Source organism: Tachyglossus aculeatus, chromosome 14, assembly GCF_015852505.1.
Source record: "Tachyglossus aculeatus isolate mTacAcu1 chromosome 14, mTacAcu1.pri, whole genome shotgun sequence".
NCBI classification, from domain to species: domain Eukaryota; kingdom Metazoa; phylum Chordata; class Mammalia; order Monotremata; family Tachyglossidae; genus Tachyglossus; species Tachyglossus aculeatus.
The window spans coordinates 51,076,645-51,097,573 of NC_052079.1; the positions used below are offsets into that span (position 1 = coordinate 51,076,645).

General features: G+C 50.4%; 1 protein-coding gene across 1 annotated transcript in view; it reads left to right on the forward strand.

The window, feature by feature from the left end:
• CACNA1I (calcium voltage-gated channel subunit alpha1 I) overlaps positions 1-20,929 on the forward strand; it is a gene marked incomplete at its 5' end in the record, with an annotated part of 119,427 nt that overhangs the window by 47,774 nt on the left and 50,724 nt on the right. The window contains 5 exons of the mRNA XM_038756084.1: positions 1,787-1,946; positions 4,861-5,179; positions 7,492-7,584; positions 10,252-10,591; positions 12,400-12,800. Coding sequence (XP_038612012.1) covers positions 1,787-1,946; positions 4,861-5,179; positions 7,492-7,584; positions 10,252-10,591; positions 12,400-12,800 — 1,313 coding nt within the window. The remainder of the gene's footprint in view (positions 1-1,786; positions 1,947-4,860; positions 5,180-7,491; positions 7,585-10,251; positions 10,592-12,399; positions 12,801-20,929) is intronic.

A 20,929-nucleotide genomic window follows, 5' to 3' on the forward strand; every position in this document is an offset into this window, starting at 1 on the left:
CTTGCCAGGTCCAAGGGAAAGTGGCTATTGAGGTCCCTCTGGGACACATCCTCCTTCATTAATTTCTTAGTATTTACTAAGTGCCTGTTGTGCGCAGGGCACGGTGTACTGGTCACAGGTAATAATAATAATAATCATGGTATTTGTTAAGTGCTTACTATGTGCAAAGCACTGTTCTAAGCACTGGGGAGGTTACAAGGTGATCAGGTTGTCCCACGGAGGGCAACCCCAGAGGGTCCCCAGAGGGTCCCCCAGAGGGACACATCCTCCTTCATTAATTTCTTAGTATTTACTGAGTGCCTACTGTGCGCAGGGCACGGTGTACTGGTCATAGGTAATAATAATAATAATGGTATTTGTTAAGTGCTTACTATGTGCAAAGCACTGTTCTAAGCACTGGGGAGGTTACAAGGTGATCAGATTGTCCCACAGGGGGCTCACAGTCTCAATCCCCATTTTACAGATGAAGGAACCGAGGCACAGAGAAGTGAAGTGACTTGCCCAAAGTCACACAGCTGACAATTGGCGGAGCCAGGATTTGAACCCATGACCGCTGACTCCAAAGCCCGTGCTCTTTCCATTGAGCCATGCTGCTTCTGTAGCGATTGTGATATTTGTTAGCGCTTACTATGCACCAGGCACTGTACTAAGAGCCAGGGTGGACACAAAGAAATCGGTTGGACACAGTCCCTGTCCCTCATGGGGCTCACAGTCTCAAGCCCCATTTTACAGATGAGGTAAATGAGGCTCAGAGAAGTGAGGTGACTCGTCCAAGGTCACGAAGTGATCAATCGGTAATGTTCATTTAGTGACATCTCTGTGCAGAGCACTGTACTAAACTCCCGGGAGAATACACTCGAGTTAGGCAATGCTGCCCTAAAGGATCTTAGAATCTAGGGAGGGGAGACAGGCGATAAAATGGAGGCCAAAACCAGTGGCGAGGGGCATCTCCGAAACCTAGAGTCTTCAGGATAACGTCTGAGGGCCACGCTGTTGGACTGGATCGGGGAGAGGGGCAGAGGCCTGGTGCAGAGGGCTTACAGAATTCCCCAATCAATGGAATTGATCGAGAGCTTTACTGTATGCAGAACACTGGACTAAGCGCTTGGGAGAGCACAGAAGTCGCCCGTGGACACGAGCTGAAGTCAGTCAGAGGGCCCAGACAGAAGCAGTATGGTACAGTGGATAGAGCTTGGGCTTGGGAGTCAGAAGGTCATGGGTTCTAATTCTGGTTCCTCACTTCACTGTGCCTCAGTTACCTCATCTTTAAAATGGGGATGAAAACTGTGAGCCCCACGTGGAACAGGGACTGCATCCAACCTATAATAATAATGATGGCATTTATTAAGCGCTTACCATGGGCAAAGCACTGTACTAAGCGCTGGGAAGGTTACAAGGTGATCAGCTTGTCTGTCCCCTGTGGGGCTCACAGTCTTCATCCCCAGTTTACAGATGAGGTAACTGAGGCCCAGAGAAGTGAAGTGACTTGCCCGAAGTCACACAGCTGACAGTTGGTGGAGCTGGGATTCGAGCTCATGACCTCTGACTCCAAAGCCCGAGCTCTTTCCACTGAGCCACGCTGCTTCTCTAACCTATCTTGTAGCTATCCCTGTATGGTGCCTGGCACGTAGTAAGCACTTAAATAGCACAATTATTATGTTCCTCTCCTCTTTTTCTCATCTCCTTTCTGCCCTCCTGCCCAAAACTTGGTTCTTCTCTCCCCCGCCCCCCAACCCCTTGGGCCGCCCTCCCCCGCCCCGGTCCACCCGCCTCCCTCCCCCCGCAGGCATGCGGATCCTGGTGAACCTTCTCCTGGACACGCTGCCCATGCTGGGAAACGTCCTGCTGCTCTGCTTCTTTGTCTTCTTCATCTTCGGCATCATCGGCGTGCAGCTGTGGGCCGGCCTGCTCCGCAACCGCTGCTTCCTGGAGGACAACTTCACCCTGTGAGTAGCCGGGGGGGTGGGGGGGTGAGTTTATGTTGGGGTGGAGGATCGGGAGGCTCACGCCGGCAGGGTCCCGATGGGGAGAGTGCCCGCTTCCTTTCCCCTCCCCTGCCCTCTCGGGCCCTGGCGTGTCAGGTAGGGCGGCCTGGGTTGGTGGCCCCGGGGCCAGAACCCTGCTGCTCTTGGGGTCACAGCATCCACAGCGGCTCCCGGGGTCACAACATCCACCCCTGCTTCTGGGGGTTATGGTACCCATCCACCATTACTCCTGGGGTCATGGCAACAGCGCTTAGAACAGTGCTTCAGTGCTTAGAACAGTGCTTTGCACAAAGTATTTATTTATTTATTTATTTTATTTTGTTAGTATGTTTGGTTTTGTTCTCTGTCTCCCCCTTTTAGACTGTGAGCCCACTGTTGGGTAGGGACTGTCTCTATATGTTGTCAATTTGTACTTCCCAAGCGCTTAGTACAGTGCTCTGCACATAGTAAGCACTCAATAAATACGATTGATGATGATGATAGTAAGCGCTTAATAAATGCCATTATTATTATTATTATTATCCACCCACCATTGCTCCCAGGGCAACGGCACCCACCATCACTGCTCCCGAGGTCACGGCATCCATCCACCATTGCTCCTGGAGTCACGGCATCATTCCCCCGTCCTCCGAGAGCATGGCCAGAGTAGCTACAGGTCCGAGTCACCACACATGCTCATTTTACATCCTTTCCCTCCCTACTCCGCTGCTTCCTGCTCATCACGTTGACCCACAGAGAGGTGGCATGACCTCCCAAGGTAGTAAGCGGCCGACCAGCCAACCCACTGGCCCATCTCTGCCCTCTAAGCAGGGGCCTAGGCCAAGGGGGCCCACCCCAGCCCACTGCCTCCTCTTCCCCCACTTGCCGGCAGCGTGGCCTAATGGATAGGGCATGATGGTGGGTGCCGTTGCCCTGGGAGCAATGGTGGATGGATGCCATGACCCCAGGGGCAATGGTGGATGGGTACCATAACTCCCAGAAGCAGGGGTGGATGTCATGACCCCGGGATCAGCTGTAGATGCTGTGACCCCAAGAGCAGCAGGGTTCTGGCCCAGGGGCCACCAACCCAGGCCCTGGGTTCTAATCCTGGCTCTGCCACTTGTCTGCTGTGTGACCTTGCACGAGTCACTTCACTTTTCTGTGCCTCAGTTCCCTCTCTGTAAAATGGGAATGAAGACTGTGAGCCCCCATGCAGGACAGACTCTGTTCAACCTGATTTGCTTGTATCCACCCCAGTGCTTAGAACAGTGCCTGGCACATAGTAAGCGCTTAACAAATACCACAATTATTATTATTATTATTCATTCATTCATCCAATCATATTTATTGAGTGCTTACTGTGTGCAGAGCACTGTACTAAGCGCTTGGGAAGTACAAGTCGGCAACATCTAGAGACAGTCCCTACCCAACAACCGGCTCACAGTCTAGAAGGGGGAGACAGACAACAAAACAAAGACATGTGGACAGGTGTCAAGTCACCAGAATAAATAAAAATTAATCATAAAAATAAATAAAAATATTATTATTATCTCGCCGCTCCCGCTGGGGTCGACCCGGAGCTTGGTGGAGGGGCCTAGCATGCTACCAGTGGGTGTGAAAAGGAACAAAAGAGACAAGTCAGGCCGTGCCAACCTTCAAGGGAGCAATAGTAACCTTTTAAGTTAACCTCTTGAGTTAAAAGGTTACTATTGCTCCCTTGAAGGTTGGCACGACCTGACTTGTCTCTTTTGTTCCTTTTCACTCAAGAGCCGCAGGAGGCTGGCTGGCCCAGCTTGTGACGCTCATGCAAATCACATGCAAACCAGAGAGAAACCGGTCCATGGCCCTCCGGTTTCTTAAACCTTGATGTCGCCCGGGGAAAACCTCCAGGGGATCCACCACTCCGCATCCTGGAGGGCAAAGAGTCAGTCAGTCAATCGGATTTGTCCGATTTGTGCATTTAGCTTTAATTCTATTTGTACTGACGACTTGACACCTGTCCACATGTTTTGTTTTGTTGTCTGTCTCCCCCTTCTAGACTGTGAGCCCGTTGTTGGGTAGGGACCATCAACTTGTACTTCCCAAGAGCTTAGTACAGTGCTCTGCACACAGTAAGCGCTCAATAAATACAATTGAATGAATGAATGAATGAATTGCTTATTTCAATATAAAATAATAATTATTATTATTATGGTATCCCCCTTCCAGATTGCTTATTACTCTATTTATTTATTTTATTACTCTATTTATTTATTTATTTTACTGGTACCTATCTATTCTATTTATTTTATTTTGTTAGTATGTTTGGTTTTGTTCTCTGTCTCCCCCTTTAAGACTGTGAGCCCACTGTTGGGTAGGGACTGTCTCTATCTATTGCCAACTTGTACTTCCCAAGTGCTTAGTACAGTGCTCTGCACACAGTAAGCGCTCAATAAATACGATTGATGATGATGATGATGACTGTCTATATGTTGCCAACTTGTACTTCCCAAGCGCTTAGTACAGTGCTCTGCACACAGTAAGCGCTCAATAAATACGATTGATTGATTGATTGATTATTACAGTGCCTGGCCTGTAGTAAACGCTTAACAAATCCCATCATTATTACTACTGAGGGCTTACTGCATGCAGAGCACTGTACAAAGCGCTGGGGAGAGTACCGTATAATGATATAACAGAGATATTCCTTGCCCACAGCGAGCTTACAGTCTATTGAGGGCAGTCAGTCACTTCTTCCAGGGACTCGCTGGACACTGTGGCTGCTCTAGGGGCACGGGGAGACTGGGAAGACCTGAGTTCGAGGAGGAATGGGAGGAACGCCAGCTGGGTGTATCCCACCCACCCACCACTGTGTTCATGACTGTGTTCCTCTCCTTCCTCCTCCCCCGACCCGCAGCAAGCAGGGCGACATCACCCTCCCCCCTTACTACCAGCCCGAGGAGGACGACGAGACGCCCTTCATCTGCTCGCTGTCGGGGGACAACGGTATCATGGGATGCCACGAGATCCCGCCTCTCAAGGAGCGGGGCCACGAGTGTTGCCTGGACAAGGACAGCGTGGCCTTAGAGCGGTCCGGGCGCCAAGAGCACAATGCCAGCGGCCTGTGCGTCAACTGGAACCAGTACTACAACGTGTGCCGCCCCGGCAGCGCCAACCCCCACAAGGGCGCCATCAACTTCGACAACATCGGCTACGCCTGGATCGTCATCTTCCAGGTCGGAGGGGCCGCGGGAGCCGGGAAGAGGAGGGAACCCCTGTGGTTTTTGTGGGGTTTTGTATTGTCGTTGTTAAGCACTTACTATGTCGCATGTGGGGCTCACAATCTTAATCCTCGTTTTACAGACTAAGTAACTGAGGCCCAGAGAAATTAAGTGACTTGCCCAAAGTCACATAGCTGACAAGTGGAGGAGACGGGATTTGAACCCATGACCTCTGACTCCCAAGCCCGTGCTCTTTCCACTGGGCCACGCTGATTCTATGTGCCGAGCACTGCGTGCGAAGCAGCGTGACATAGTGGTTAGAGCCCAGGCCTGGGTTGGCTCCGCCACTTGTCTGCTGTGTGACCTCGGGTGAGTCGCTTCGCTTCTCTGGGCCTCAGTTCCCTCATCTGTAAAATGGGGATTAAAAGTGTGAGCCCCATGTGGGACATTCATTCAATCGTATTTATTGAGTGCTTACTGTGTGCAGAGCGCTGGACTAAGCGCTTGGGAAGTCCAAGTTGGCAACATATAGAGTCGATCCCTACCCAACAGTGGGCTCACAGTCTGGAAGGGGGAGACAGACAACAAAACAAAATATATTAACAAAATTAAATAAATAGAATAGTAAATATGTACAAGTAAGATAGAGTAATAAATCTGTACAAACATATATACAGGTGCTGTGGGGAGGGGAAGGAGGTAAGGCGGGGGGGTGGGGAGGGGGAGGAGGGGGAGGAGAAGGAGGGGGCTCAGTCTGGGAGTCTAGTAGGTGACACTAGAGGAGTGAAGAGTGCGAGCTGAGTTGTAGTAGGGGATTCTTGAGGTAAGATGGGGAGGAAGCTGATTGAGTGCAGAAGGGAATGGACAACAACCTGATTACCCTGTATCTACCCCACCACTTAGAACAGTGCTTGGCACATAGTAAGCGCTTAACAAATACCATCCTCCTCCTCCTCCTCTATAAAATAATAATAATTATTATTATGGTATCCCCCTTCCAGACTGTGAGCCCGTTGTTGGGTAGGGACCGTCTCTATATGTTGCCGACTTGTACTTCCCAAGTGCTTAGTCCAGTGCTCTGCACACAGTAAGCGCTCAATAAATACGATTGAATGAATGAATGAATGAATGCCGGGCACTGTGAGCCCCAGTATCCACTCCACTTGTATCCACTCCACCGTTTAGTACAGTGCCTGGCACGTAGTAAGCGCTTAACAAATACCACAATTATTATTATCCTTATGATTAATATCAATAGTATTAATATTAATAATAATGAAGGCCAGGAAGAAGAGCCTTGGCCTGGGGTGAAGGGAAGGGAGAGAACAGGGAGCCCCAAGGGGACAGAGTCGCTGGGTGGAGGGAGGATGGCTACCCCTCTCAAAGTCCCAGGAAGAAAACAGGAAAGGGGGGCGGCCTTGGGAGAAACCGGCAAGAGAAACAAAAACAAAACCCAGAGCCACCCGGGGCATGCATTGGGTGCGATAAAGTATTAATCAATAATAGCCAAGTGGCAGATCAGTGGCGATCAATAGCGTGTGCACTGTTTCTGGGACCAGGAAGCACGCTCTCTGCCCAGGTCGCCAGGAGTGGGAACCTGGGCCCGGGGGTCCGCCCCCCCAGGCTGATCTCGTGGCCACCCTCCGTCCCCCTCGTCTGAAGCCACATCCGACCTCCTCCCTGCCCTCTCCCTCCTCCTTCTCGGCCTAGTGGCAAGAGCTTGGGATTCAGAGGACCTGTTTTCTAATCCCAGCTCCGCCACTTGTCTGCTGTTGGACCTTGGGTAAGTCACTTCACTTCTCTGGGCTTCAGTTACCTCATCTGTAAAATGGGAATTGAGACTGTGAGCCCCATGTGGGACAATCTGATTGCCTCCTCTAAAAATAATAATAATTTTGGTATTTGTTAGGCACTTACTAAGTGCCAAGCACTGTTCTAAGTGCTGGGGAGATACAAGATAATCAGGTTGTCCCACATGGGGCTGACAGTCTTAATCCCCATTTTCCAGATGAGGTAACTGAGGCCCAGAGAAGTGAAGTGACTTGCCCGAAGCCACAAAGCTGATAAGTGGCAGAGCCAGGATTAGAACCCATGACCTCTGACCCTCAAGCCTGTGCTCTTTCCACTGAGCCATGCTGCTTCTCTATCTCATATGCTTCTCACATCTACCCCAGTGCTTAGAACAGCACCTGGCATGTAAGAAGTGCTTAACAAATACCATAATAATTATAATTATTATTACCATTCCTTCTCTCCTTCATTTCCCTTTCCCTCCTCTCCCTTTTCCCTCTCCCCTCTCTCTCTCTCACCATCTCTCCTCCCCTCAGGTGATCACCCTGGAAGGCTGGGTGGAGATCATGTACTACGTGATGGACGCTCATTCCTTCTACAACTTCATCTACTTTATCCTGCTCATTATAGTAAGTACTGGGGAACAGCTGCTCCCGGGCAATCGGGATCTCCAATGGGGCCGCCATGGGGGCTGAGGGAGGAGAAGGGCCCTCCGTAGCTTTGAAACTAGCCGCCCGGGCTGTGAGAGACGGACTCGTTGTGGACTATGGCTGAAAGGATCCACCGTGTCGGGTTGCCTTTAGTTTTTATCTCCTTGCCATTTAAGTCCCAGTCATTTTTTCTCACTCATTCATCCCTCTGTGGCCTCCTGGAGCTCATTCCAAGAGAGCCACTGGGCCTTTGCTTGAGAGCTCACGCCTAGAGACATTCACCCTCTGATTTGCTCCCGGGAGCTCACGTCTCGAGAGCCGTTGGGTCTCCGATCGGCTCGAGGGAGTTCACGTCTCACCTTTCCCGTTCCCGCTCATGGCAGGGGCAGGCCGGGCTGGGCCAGGCCGGGCCCTGAGGCCTCGTACCCGGCTCCGCTGGCTTCGAGCCCTCGGTTTCCACCTTCTTGCAGCGTGAGGAGGGTGGCTGGCAGACGACATGGGCCAGGCTAGAGCCCAACCCCTTTTCCCCCATCCTTCTGATTCCCAAGCCCGTGGTCCTTGCTGATGCCTCCTCCTTGGTTCACAGGGTGCCTGTCAGATCCTTGGTCTTGGGTCCTCTCAGTCTGTCTGGACTAGATTTACCCCAGAAATCCCAGCTGAAAGACCCAGAATCAATAAATCAACCAATTATATTTACTGAGTGCTTTTTGTCCTGAGGGCTTGGGAGCGTAGGACGTAACAGAGTTGGTATGCACATAACCCACCCACAAGGAGCTAATAGTCTAGAAGGCCTCTGGAGGATAGGGCTGAGACGAACAAGATTCCTGATTCCTGGAATGGGACCTTTGGCTGCCTAGAGGGAATGGGAGGGAAAGGGAAAAAACAGAAGGGCTTGGTAATCTCTTTTGGCCCCCCTATTCAGTTTGGTCTTCGCACTCAGCCCTCCTTTCCGCTTCTCCCTCTCCCTTCAACATCGCCCTGACTTGCTCCCTTTATTCATCCCCTCCTCCCAGCCCCCCAGCACTTATATCCATATCTGTAATTTGTTTATTTATATTAATGTATGTCTCCCCCTCTAGACTATAAGCTCGCTATGGGCAGAGAACGTGTCTGTTATATTGTTATAGTGTACACTCCCAAGCGCTTAGTACAGTACTATGCGTACAGTAAGTGCTCAATAAATACAATTGACTGACTGGTCAGTGGGCAAGGCTTCCTGGTGTTCCCCCCCATGCCATCCTGTAGCCTTGCAGCTCTCCATCTCCTCTTGGGCCCCTATCCTGCCCCCCGCAATTCCCCTGGGTCCCTAGTCAGGTGAGCCAAGTGAATTCTGAAGGGGTCTGAAGCCCGGGGAAAGGAGGTTTGGACTGTAGATTGCCAAGAGGGCTGCAAGTTGGTGGACTGAAGCAACTGGGGATTTTCCCGGAATCCTTTGGGGCAGCAGGAAACCCTACAGCAGTTTCTTTTCTTCAGACCCTTTGGATGGAGAGGAGGGGGTGGGAACCAGGGCCAGGTAGATGGGGCAGGAGAGTTCAAGGGAAGAGGGGAATCAATGAATCAATCGTATTTATTGAGTGCTTACTGTGTGCAGAGCACTGTTCTAAGAGCTTGGGAGAGCACCCTGTAGCAATATAACAGACACATTCCCTGCCCTCAACGAGTGTAGAGTCTAGAGGGGGGCTGGATGACCAGAGGAGTGAGGGGAATAGCAGCATGTGGCTGTAAAGCAGCTCGGAAAGGATAAAATCAGGTCTTCCTTCCAAAGCAACTCCGTACGGTCCTGGCATGGAGAAGGCTGGGTAGCTTCTGTGCTTTTCAAAAGATTATGCAAATGCCAAGCGGGCTCCTCTTTTGAAATATGAAATGCTCCTGGATTGAGTTCTCAGGCTGGAGCCCACAGGCACCTGTGCAAGAGAGGAGGTGGGGAGGAGAGACCGGAGGAGGAGCAGAAGTAGGATAAAATGGAAAATGATATTGGGACAAAATACCCCAATAAAACCACGACCTTATTTTCATCCTTCTCTCCCTCTCCCTCTTCTTCTCTGCCTCTGTTAGGGAGGAAAGGGTAGGGAGAAAATGGTAGGGGGCGGGGGCAGGTGGGAGAGATGCAGAGCGAGGAAATAAAGCAATGGAAGCACAGAGGAGTGATGTGGCCTAGTGGAAAGAGCAGGAGCCTGGGAGTCAGAGGACCTGCGTTCCGATCCCGGCTCTGCCATTCGTCTGCTGTGTGGCCTTAAGTCCCAGAACTTCTCTGTGCCTCAGTTATCTCATCTGTAAAATGGGGATGAAGACTGTGTACCCCATGTGGAGACACGGACTGCCCCGGCGCTTGGTACAGGGCCTAGCGCATAGTTAGCGCTTAACAAATCCCATTAAAATGAAAAACAAACCCAAAACAGCGAAGCCAGACATTTGTCAGCCTGGAGGATCTCCAGCGGGGATGAGGGGCCATTGCTACCAGTGTCCATTCCAGGGAGACTTTACGCTCCACCCTCTGGCTCAGGACAGGCCTCTTAGCGCTCCGTCTCTGTCTCTGTCTCTGTGTCTCCGTACCGCTCCTCCTCTCTCTGTCTCTCTGGGTGTGTGTGCCTCTCTCCCCCTGTCTCCTTGTCTCTCCGTCTCTCTCTGTCTCCCTGTTGGCCACAGGTGGGCTCCTTCTTCATGATCAACCTGTGCCTCGTCGTCATAGCGACCCAGTTCTCGGAGACCAAGCAGAGGGAGCACCGGCTGATGCAGGAGCAGAGGCAACGATACCTGTCGTCCAGCACGGTGGCCAGTTACACGGAGCCCGGCGACTGCTACGAGGAGATCTTCCAGTACGTCTGCCACATCCTGCGCAAGGCCAAACGCCGCCTCCTGGGCCTCTACCACACCCTGCAAACCCGCCGCCACCGCCGCTGCCATCGAGGCCTGGGCCGGGGCCAGCCGGAGCCGGGCGGTGACCCCCCAGGGGCCTGGGGGAACGGGAAACCACAGAAACATTACAGTAAGTGCCCCCCGGCATGGAGCCCCCGATGGGAAAGGGGCAGCGCACATCGTTGCAGTACCATGGCATGGTGAGAAGTAGCATGGCCTAGTAGATAGAGCCGGCGCTGCCACTTGTCTGCTGTGTGACCTTGGGCAAGTCGTTTCACTTCTCTGTGCCTCAATTGCTCATCTGTAAAATGGGGGCTGAGGCCGTGAGCCCCCGTGTTGGGCAGGGACTGTGTCCAACCTGATTATCCGGTATCTAGCCCAGTAGTGCCGGGCACATAATAAGCACTTACAAGCATAATACAAGCACTTACAAGCAAGACTGCGAGCCCACTGTTGGGTAGGGACTGTCTCTATATGTTGCCAACTTGTACTTCCCAAGCGCTTAGTACAGTGCTCTGCACACAGTAAGAGCTCAATAAATAGATTGATTGATTGATCGATTGATAATAAGCACATAATAAGCACTTACAAATATCACAATTATATGGAGTTTTGGTTTTTTTTAATGGCATTTGTTAAGCGCTCACTATGTGCAAAGCACTGTTCTAAGCGCTGGGGGGATACAAGGTCATCAGGTTGTCCCACATGGGGTTCACAGTATTCATCCCTATTTTACAGATGAGGTAACTGAGGCCCAGAGAAGTTAAGTGACTTGCCCAAAGTCACACAGCTGACAAGTGGCAAAGCCAGGATTTGAACCCATGACCTTTGACTCCAAAGCCCGGGCTCTTTCCACTGAGCCATGCTGAAGTTGAAGGAGAGATCCAAATCAAGGATAAAATGTCGCCAAGGTTATGGACTTGGGTGACAGGGAAGATGTTGGGGCTGATGGGAAAATCGGTGGAAGGATGGGATTTGGGTGGGAAGTTAAGGAACTGTCAGAAAATCAATCAATCAACAATCAATCAATCATATTTATTGAGTGCTTACTGTGTGCAGAGCACTGTACTAAGCGCTTGGGAAGTACAAGTTGGTAACATATAGAGACAGTCCCTACCCAACAGTGGGCTCACAGTCTAGAAGGGCGGGAATGAATGCTTACTGTGTCCCAAGCACTGTGCTAAATCCTGGGGCAACCAAATCGGACACAGTCTCACAGTGGGCTCACAGTCTACCAGGGAGGGAAAACAGGTATTTCATCTCCATTTTTACAGAGGAGGAAAATGAGGCACAGAGATGTCAGTGACTTATCTAAGGTCTCACAACAGACAAGTGGCCGTACTGGGGTCAGAACCCAGGCCTGCCAGTCTCACTGCTAGGGAGCAATTTGTGGCCTCTGAAAGTTTTTTCCATATGAAATAAATCCCAGAGATGACCATTTTATTTCTATTTATAATAATGATAATGATATTTGTTGAGTGCTTACTATGTCTCAAGCACTGTTCTAAGCGCTGGGGTAGATACAAGGTAATCAGGTTGTCCCACGTGGAGCTCACAGCCTTAATCCCCATTTTTTGGTAACTGAGGCACAGAGAAGGTAAGTGAATTGCTCAAATTCACACAGCAGGCAAGTGGCAGAACTGAGATTAGAACCCAGGTCCTTCTGACTCCAGGCCCGGGCTCTCACCACTAGGCCACGTTGCTTCCAGACCTCCCTCGGTTGTAAAGGAGTAGGCCAGCGGTCTGTTGGGGGTGAGGCAGGGGACCCAGGCTTAGACATTCCTGCCCTCTCAGAGGAGGGACGGGCCCAGGGGCTAAGCTGAGGGAAGGCCGGGAGATGAGCGGACTCTCCGAGGAGCGACCTCTCTCCCTCTCGCCCCGGCCTCTCCCCGTCCCCGGACCCAGAGGCCGACCGGAGCCCTCTCGCTTGTCTTCCAGAGCTTTGCCAGAAACACAACCCCCTCGACTACCCGCCGCACACCCTCGTCCAGCCCATCTCGGTGACGCTGACCTCTGACCCCGCCAACTGCCCCAGATGCCAGCGGGCCCAGCGGGAGGCGGCCCGGCGGCTCTCCGGCCTGGACAGCCCGCCCTCGGACCGGGAGGAGGGGTCCGGCGGCGGCCGGGGGGAGGCCAGCGGGAGCAGCGACGGCACCTCAGAGCTGGAGAAGGAGGAGGAGGACGGGGACCGAGGGGGCCTGAGGTGGCTGTGCGGGGCCGTGTGGAGGGAGATCAGGGCCAGGCTGCGCGGGATCGTCGACAGCAAGTACTTCAACCGCGGCATCATGATCGCCATCCTGGTGAACACCATCAGCATGGGGATCGAACACCACGAACAGGTGAGCGGCCGGGAGGGCCCGGGCCACCCGCCGGGGCCGGGACTCGAGGCTGGGGACCACCAACTTCCATCAAACCCCGGGGCGGGGAGGGAGCGGCCAAGCCCCATTTATAGCAGGCAACTTGCACCAACACCGCATCCCTCTGTGTCCGTCCTCAAGGACTGTAGGACCCAGACGTGGGAGCAGATGGTAGAATAGGGCAGCAACAACATTAATAATAATAACAATAACAATAGAATGTTTTAAGTGTTTACTCCCTGTTGAGAACTGTCATAATAATAATAATTGTGGTATTTGTTGAGTGTCTAATATGTGCCAAGCACTGTTCTAATCACTGGGGCAGATACAAGATAATCAGGTCAGACACAGTAATAAATAATAATGATAATAATGTGTTTGTCAAGCATTTACTATGTGCCAAGCACTGTACCAAGTGCTGGGACAGATGCAAGATCATCGGTTCAGACAAAATAGTAGTAATAATAATAACTGTGTGTTTGTCAAGCACTTACTATGTGCTAAGCATGGTGTTGGGTAGATAAAAGATAATTAGGTCAGACATAAAATCCCCGTCCCACATGGGGCTCACAGTCTTAGAAGGAGGGAGGACAGGTGTTGAATCTCCATTTTACAAAGAGGGAAACTGAAGCACAGAGCACTTAAGTGACTTTCCCAAGGTCACACAACAGACAAGTGATAGAGGCCGGATTAGAATCCGGATCCTCTGACTCTCAGGCCTGGGCTTATTTCCCGCTCCTCTTGTGCCTTTAACTGGGCCGGACCCTCCTCCTTCTGCTTCCCTGCTTATTCCTCTCTGATATCAAGCCCATGACTCCTTTCCAGTTCTCCGTATTCCCCATCCCTTGCTCTTTCCACTGGATCAGCTCTAACTTTTCTCCTTCATCCCTTTCCTTCCGTCTCTTCTCCTCCACTCTGGCCCCCTCACCTGAGAACCACCTCTCCTTCCACCTCCAACCCCTCTGATCTCCTAGCCTCCTCATTCCGTTTCGCTCTTCATTAGCCGGCCAAGGCCTCAGCCTGGTCAACTTTCTTTCACGGGCCCACTGGGCTGGCTCGGGCCCTCCGGCAGACATTCAGTTCAGAGCCGTCGGCCTGCCGGCGCTACCAAAAAGGTCTCCGGCCTGTTGGGAATGGCTCAGTCAAAAGCAACACCGCCCAGGCAGCAGGGCCTGAGCCTCTTCCTGGTTGGCGGAGGTCGAAAACCTGGACCCCATGTGGAAGTCAATCACTCAGTCAGTCAGTTGTATTTATTGAGTGCTTACTGTGTGCAGTAAGTGCTTGAGAGTATAATATAACACTATAACAAGACACATTCCCTGCCCACAGTGAGCTTACAGATTTGAGGGGGAGACATTAATATGAATAAATAAAATTTCAGATCTGCACAATGGGACGAATAAAGGGAGCAAGTCAGGGCGACAGAAGGGAGTGGGAGGAGAGAGGACTTAGTCATTCAATGCCTCTTGGAGGAGATGTGCCTTCAATAAGGCTTTGAAGGAGGGGAGAGTAATTGTCTATCAAATAGGAGACGGGAGGGCTTTTCGGGCCAGAGGCAGGACGTGGGCGAAAACTTGTTGGCGAGGTAGATTGAGGTAGTGTGAAAAGGTTGGCATTAGACGAGTGAAGTGAGCCGGCTGGATTGCAGGAGAGGAGCAAGGTCTATATGTTGCCAACTTGTACTTCCCAAGCGCTTAGTACAATGCTCTGCACACAGTAAGCGCTCAATAAATACGGTTGAATGAATGAATGAATGAGCAAGGCGAGGTAGGAGGGGGTGAAGTGATTGAGTGGAACCTGGCTGGCCAGAGGGAGGAGTCCAGCACAACTCCAGACAAAGTGGACCCGCCCTGGGCACTTTGCCCCAGAGTGGCAACAGTCAGAGAAGAAATTTAAGGGAGAGTTGCTTGGAGAGACTCTCGGCGGGAGAGATTGGCTTATGTGGAGAGATTATAGGAGCTGAAGGTGCTTAGTCCATCTAGCTGGGACCAAGCTAAGCTGCCGCTGTCTAAGCCGCTGAAAGGCTGAGCCCGCGGGAAGCTGGGGTTTAAAGTGGTCTGAGGAGACCGGCAGGCCTGAGCCCCGGGGAAACTGGGCCTGCAGATCCGTGCGTCCGGTAGCCGGGGATGGGCTGTTCCTGATCAGAAGTGCCGGGGGTGAGGGAGCCTGGAGATCTGGGGGACGGGGTCTCGCAGTGTGGAGCGCTGTTGGGGTGGGCTCGGAGACTGAAGCCAGCAAATATCACCATCAGCTAGAGGAGAGCCACATGGAACTGGCTATTCCCAAAGCTCATCCAGGGACTAAACTTCCCCTGGACAGAGGGAATTGCCATGCTCCTGGAGCCTGCATTGATAATAATAATAATAATGACGGCATTTATTAAGTACTTACTATGTGCAAAGCACTGTTCTAAGCGCTGGGGGATACAAGGTAATCAGGTTGTCCCACGTGGGGCTCACAGTCTTCATCCCCATTTTCCAGGTGAGGTAACTGAGGCCCAGAGAAGTGAAGTGTGATGATGATGATACGATTGATGATGATGATGAAGTGACTTGCCCAAAGTCACACAGCTGACAAGTGGCGGAGCTGGGATTTGAACCCGTGACCTCTGACTCCAAATCAATCAATCAATCAATCAATCAATCAATCAATCAATCAATCGTATTTATTGAGTGCTTACTGTGTGCAGAGCACTGTACTAAGCACTTGGGAAGTACAAGTTGGCAACATATAGAGACAGTCCCTACCCAACAGTGGGCTCACAGTCTAACAGGGGGAGACAGAGAATAAAACCAAAAACACTAACAAAATAAAATAGAAACAAAGTAAAACAAAGTAAAATAAATAAATAAATAAATAGAATAATAAATATGTACAAACATATATACATATATACAGGTGCTGTGGGGAAGGGAAGGAGGTACAAAGTCCACTGAGCCACACCACACTGTACTATGTACGTTCATTCATTCAATCATATTTATTGAGTGCTTACAGCGTGCAGAGCTCTGTACTAAACACTCCCCCTCCTAGCCTGTGAGCCCGTTGTTGGGTAGGGACCGTCTCTATATGTTGCCAACTTGTACTTCCCAAGTGCTTAGTCCAGTGCTCTGCACACAGTAAGCGCTCAATAAATATCATCGAATGAATGAATGAGAATACAGTACAACAATAAACTGACTCATTCCCCACCACAGCGAGCTTACAGTCTAGAGAGGGGATAGCATGTGGCACAGTGGATAGAGCTTGGGCCTGGGAATCAAAAGGTCAGTATAAGACGATCAGGTTGGACACAGTCCCTGTCCTGAAGAGGGCTTCCATTCTCAATCCCCATTTTACAGATTAGGCAACTGAGGCAAAGAGAAGCTAAGTGGCTTGCCCAAGGTCCCAGAGCAGACAAGTGGCGGAGCCGGGATGGCTCCCAGGCTCTATTTACTTTCTCTCCCTTTTTCCTCTTTCCATTTCCTTTCACCTGCCACCGCTTCCCTGTCTGTCTCTGTCTCTCTCGATGTCTCTGTCTCTGCCGGGCTGTCTCTCTGATCTTTTTTCCTCCTCTCCTCCCTCCCGACTTGGCCGACTGTCTTCCGAGTCGCCTGGGAGGATTGATTGACGGCCCATTAGAAAAAGATTAACAGGTGCGCGCTTGACTAGAGAAACAGATGTTGAGGAGAGGAGAGGCAAGGAGCGGGTGACCTTTCCGTAAGAGAGAGGAGAGCATGACTTCTAAAGCATCAATTGCTCCCTGTGCTGGGGAGCGGGGCAGAGCTGGTGCGGGCGACGGGGAATAATCTGCCATTACGCATCCTGGCATGCGTCTACATTTTTCATTATCGCTGACATAATCATTCGATTCAGGTGGCAATTGGCATCTCTGTTTAGCATATGGGCTCCTGTCTCCCGGCTGGCCGGCCCTGAGGTTTTCCTCATTCCGCGTAATCTCCATTCCCCCCTCCGCTCCTATCTGCTGCCCTTGAGCCCCTCTACTTGACCTCTGCCACTTTTGTTATTCTAATGGAATTATGGATGGAAATGGAGCCTTCCTCTTTCATTCTGTTCACAGGGGAACTGGCAGTTTTATTATTAAAAGTCTCTAGCGCGGGGGAAGTTCGTTTTTTTTTTCCCATTCGCTGAAATGGAATCAGACCCGTGGTTCCATGGTCTTCCAGGAAGGTGGTTGGCAGGCAAATATTCTGTGGGGGCTCAGACTCCCCAACCAGGCAGCCAGCCCCCCAGCAGGGAAGGAGTCTAGAGGTGAGAAAGGCACCTAGTACATCAAGAACTTAGAAGCAGCGTGATTCAGTGGAAAGATCCTGGGCTTTGGAGTCAGAGGTTACGGGTTCAAACCCTTGCTCCGCCAACTGTCAGCTGAGTGACTTTGGGCAAGTCACTTAACTTCTCTGTGCCTCAGTTATCTCATCTGTAAAATGGAGATTAAGACTGTGAGCCCCCCCGAGGAACAACCTGATCACCTTGTAGCCTTCCCAGCGCTTAGAACAGTGCTTTCTAGACTGAGCCTAATTTTTCCTCTCCTCCTCCCCATACCCCCAGCCCTACCTCCTTCCCCTCCCCACAACACTTGTATATATATTTGTACAGATTTATTACCCAACTTGTACTTCCCAAGCGCTTAGTACAGTGCTCTGCACACAGTAAGCGCTCAATAAATACAATTGAATGAATGACTCTATTTTACTTGTACATATTTACTATTCTATTAATTTTGTTAATGATGTGCATATAGCTGCAGTTCTATTTGATCTGATGACTTTGACATCTGTCTACATGTTTTGTTTTGTTGTCTGTCTCCCCCTTCTAGACTGTGAGCCCGTCGTTGGGTAGGACCATCTCTATATGTTGCCGACTTGTACTTTCCAAGCGCTTAGTACAGTGCTCTGCACACAGTAAGAGTTCAATAAATACGATTGAATGAATGAATGAATGGCTGTTAAGTGCCTTCCTAGGTGCCAACCAAGTACTGTGCTGAGCACTGGGGAAGATACCGGCAAGACCGCAATGTCAACTGTGGTGTTTGTGAGGCTCTTACTGTGTACTAAGCACTGGGGTAGATGCAAGACAATCAGGTTGGAGCCAGTCCATCCCATACAGGACTCACAGTCTAAGGAGAAGGAAGTTATGAACCCCCCATTTTTCAGATGAGGAAACTGAGCCCCCCACCTCAGCATCCAAACTGGCACATTGCAGATGCCCCGACTGCGCAGACTGCGGCCTTCAGAGCCAAGGGGCCCAGGGAATACTGGGTTTTGTCATAATCAAGATGATATTTACTGAGTGTCCTCTGTACTAACCTCTTGGGAAAGAATACCAGAAGCCTGAGACCCGTTTCCCCGAGCACAAGGAGCTTACCACTTAACAGGGGAGCTGGGCCAGAAATATTTACAAATATTTGGTGGGTTCGGGGTGCAAACCCCAGTACTTAGTGCTCGGAAGAATACAATATATTCAACAGACCCCAGCTCCCCCCATTTCCAAAGCCCTTCTGAAATTACTTCTGCCCCAGCAGACTTTCCCTGATTAAATTCTCTTTCCCCTTGAGTATATTCTCCACTACTGCCTGTTCAGTACTTCTGTGCCATCTAAGCGCTCAAGTATTCACACCCTCCAGGAACACTTTCATACATCTTTTTCACATCCTATTACTTAAATATTAACTCATGTACAGATTCCTTTCTCTTTCTCTCATCTGTAGTTTATTTCAGACTTCTCCTCTGTATCGTGAGCTCTTTGAAGGCGGAACTGTGAGAAGCAGCGTGGTTTAGCGGAAAGAGCCCAGGCTTGGGAGTCAATCAATCAATCAATCAATCATATTTATTGAGCGCTTCCTGTGTGCAGAGCACTGTACTAAGCGCTTGGGAAGTACAAGCTGGCCACATATAGAGATGGTCCCTACCCAACAGCGGGCTCACAATCTAGAAGGGGGAGACGGACGACAAAACAAAACATATTAACAAGATAAAATAGAATAAAGCGGACATGCTGACCAGAAATGAGAGACCAACCCTCTCCCCGCTTAAATCCACAAGCAAAAGATAACCACTCTCCTTGAGTCAGAGGTCGTGGGTTCTAATCCAGGCTCTGCCACTTGTCTGCTGTGTGACCTTGGGCAAGGCACTTCACTTCTCTGGGCCTCAGTTACCTCATCTGTAAAATGGGGATTAAGACTGTGAGCCCCGCGTGGGACAACTCGATTACCTTGTATCTACCCCAGTGCTTAGAACAGTGCTTGGCACATAGTAAATGCTTAACAAATACTATTAGGATTATTATTCTGTTGAATAATAAGAATAATGATGATGGCATTTGTTGAACTCTCCCAAGGGCTTAGTTCAGTATTCTGCACAGAGTAGGTGCTCAATTGATACTGCTGATTGATTGATTGATTAGCTGCTTGATCTTTATTTATCATCATCATCATCAATGGTATTTATTGAGTGCTTACTCTGTGCAGAGCCCTGGACTAAGCGCTCAAAAGAGTACAAAACAGCAAAATTGGCAGATATGTTCCCTGCCCACAACCAACTCATTTATATTGTCTGTCTCCCCCTCTAGTCAGTCAATCACATTTATTGAGCACTTACTGTGAATTGAGGACTGTACTAGGTGCTTGCGAGAGTATAATATCACAATACAACAGCAATGCAACTCTAGACCGGAGCTCCTTGTGGGCAGGGGCCATGTCTACTAGCGTGGCTCAGTGGAAAGAGCACGGGCTTTGGAGTCAGAGGTCATGGGTTCGAATCCTGACTCCACCACATGTCTGCTGTGTGACCTTGGGCAAGTCACTTACCTTTTCTGTGCCTCAGTTACCTCATCTGTAAAATGAGGATTAAGACTGTGAGCCCCACGTGGGACAACTTGATCACCTTGTAACCCCCCCCAACGCTTAGAACAGTGCTCTGCACATAGTAAGCACTTAACAAATGCCATTATTATTATTATTATTATTATTATTACTATCTCTGTTCTATTGTACTCTCCCAAGTGCTTAGTCCAGCGCGCCGCACAAAGTAAGTGCTCAATAAATACCAATGATGATGATCTACCCTGGGTTCCCCCTGCCATTGCTCTACAGGGGCTTCTTCTTCCTGCCCAAACACTAACTGCTCCCCCATCCATGATGGTGATGATGATAGTATTTGTTGAGCGCTATGTGCCAAACACTGTTCTAAGCGCTGGAGGGGGATACAAGGTAATCAGGTTGTCCCACATGGGGCTCACAGTCTTCATCCCCATTTTCCAGCTGAGGTAACTGAGGCACAGAGAAGTTAACTGCCTTACGAAAGTCACATAGCTGCTAAGTGGCGGAGCCAGGATTAGAACCCATGACTTCTGACTTCCAAACCTGGGCTCTTTCCACTAAACCACGCTGCTTCTTCCTTCCATCTTTCCCACCCTCCCTCTCCCCCTGTTTACCAACAGAAAGTCGGTCCAGTTAGGGTTAATAGGAGTCAATAGAGAAGCAGCATGGCTCAGTGGAAAGAGCACGGACTTGGGAATCAGAAGTCATGGGTTCAAATCCCGGCTCCGCTGTTTGTCAGCTGTGTGACTTTGGGCAAGTCACTTAACTTCTCTGGGCCTCAGTTACCTCATCTTTAAAATGGGGATTAAGATTGTGAGCCCCACATGGAACAACCCGATCACCTTGTATCCTCCCCAGCGCTTAGAACAGTGCTTTGCACATAGTAAGCACTTAATAAATACAAAAATTATTATTATTATTATCAAGGTAGGCTGGGCTTGGCTTGGAGATCTGTGATGCCTCTGTGACTGCCAGGCAGGTGGATTCTGCCCAACGAGACCCTCCCCACCGCCGGGTCTAGCAGCACAGCATAATGGATAGCGCACGGCCCTGGGATTCAGAAGGTCGTGGGTTCTAATCCCAGCTCGGCCACTTGTCTGCTGTGTGGCCTTGGTCAAGTCACTTCCCTTCTCTGTGCCTCAGTTACCTCATCTGTAAAATGGGGATTGTTAACATGAGCCCCACATGGGACAGGGACTGTCTCCAACCCAATTTTCTTGTAACCACTCCAGCACTTAGTACAGCGCCTGGCACATACTAAGCGCTAAACAAATACCACAATTACTGTTATTTA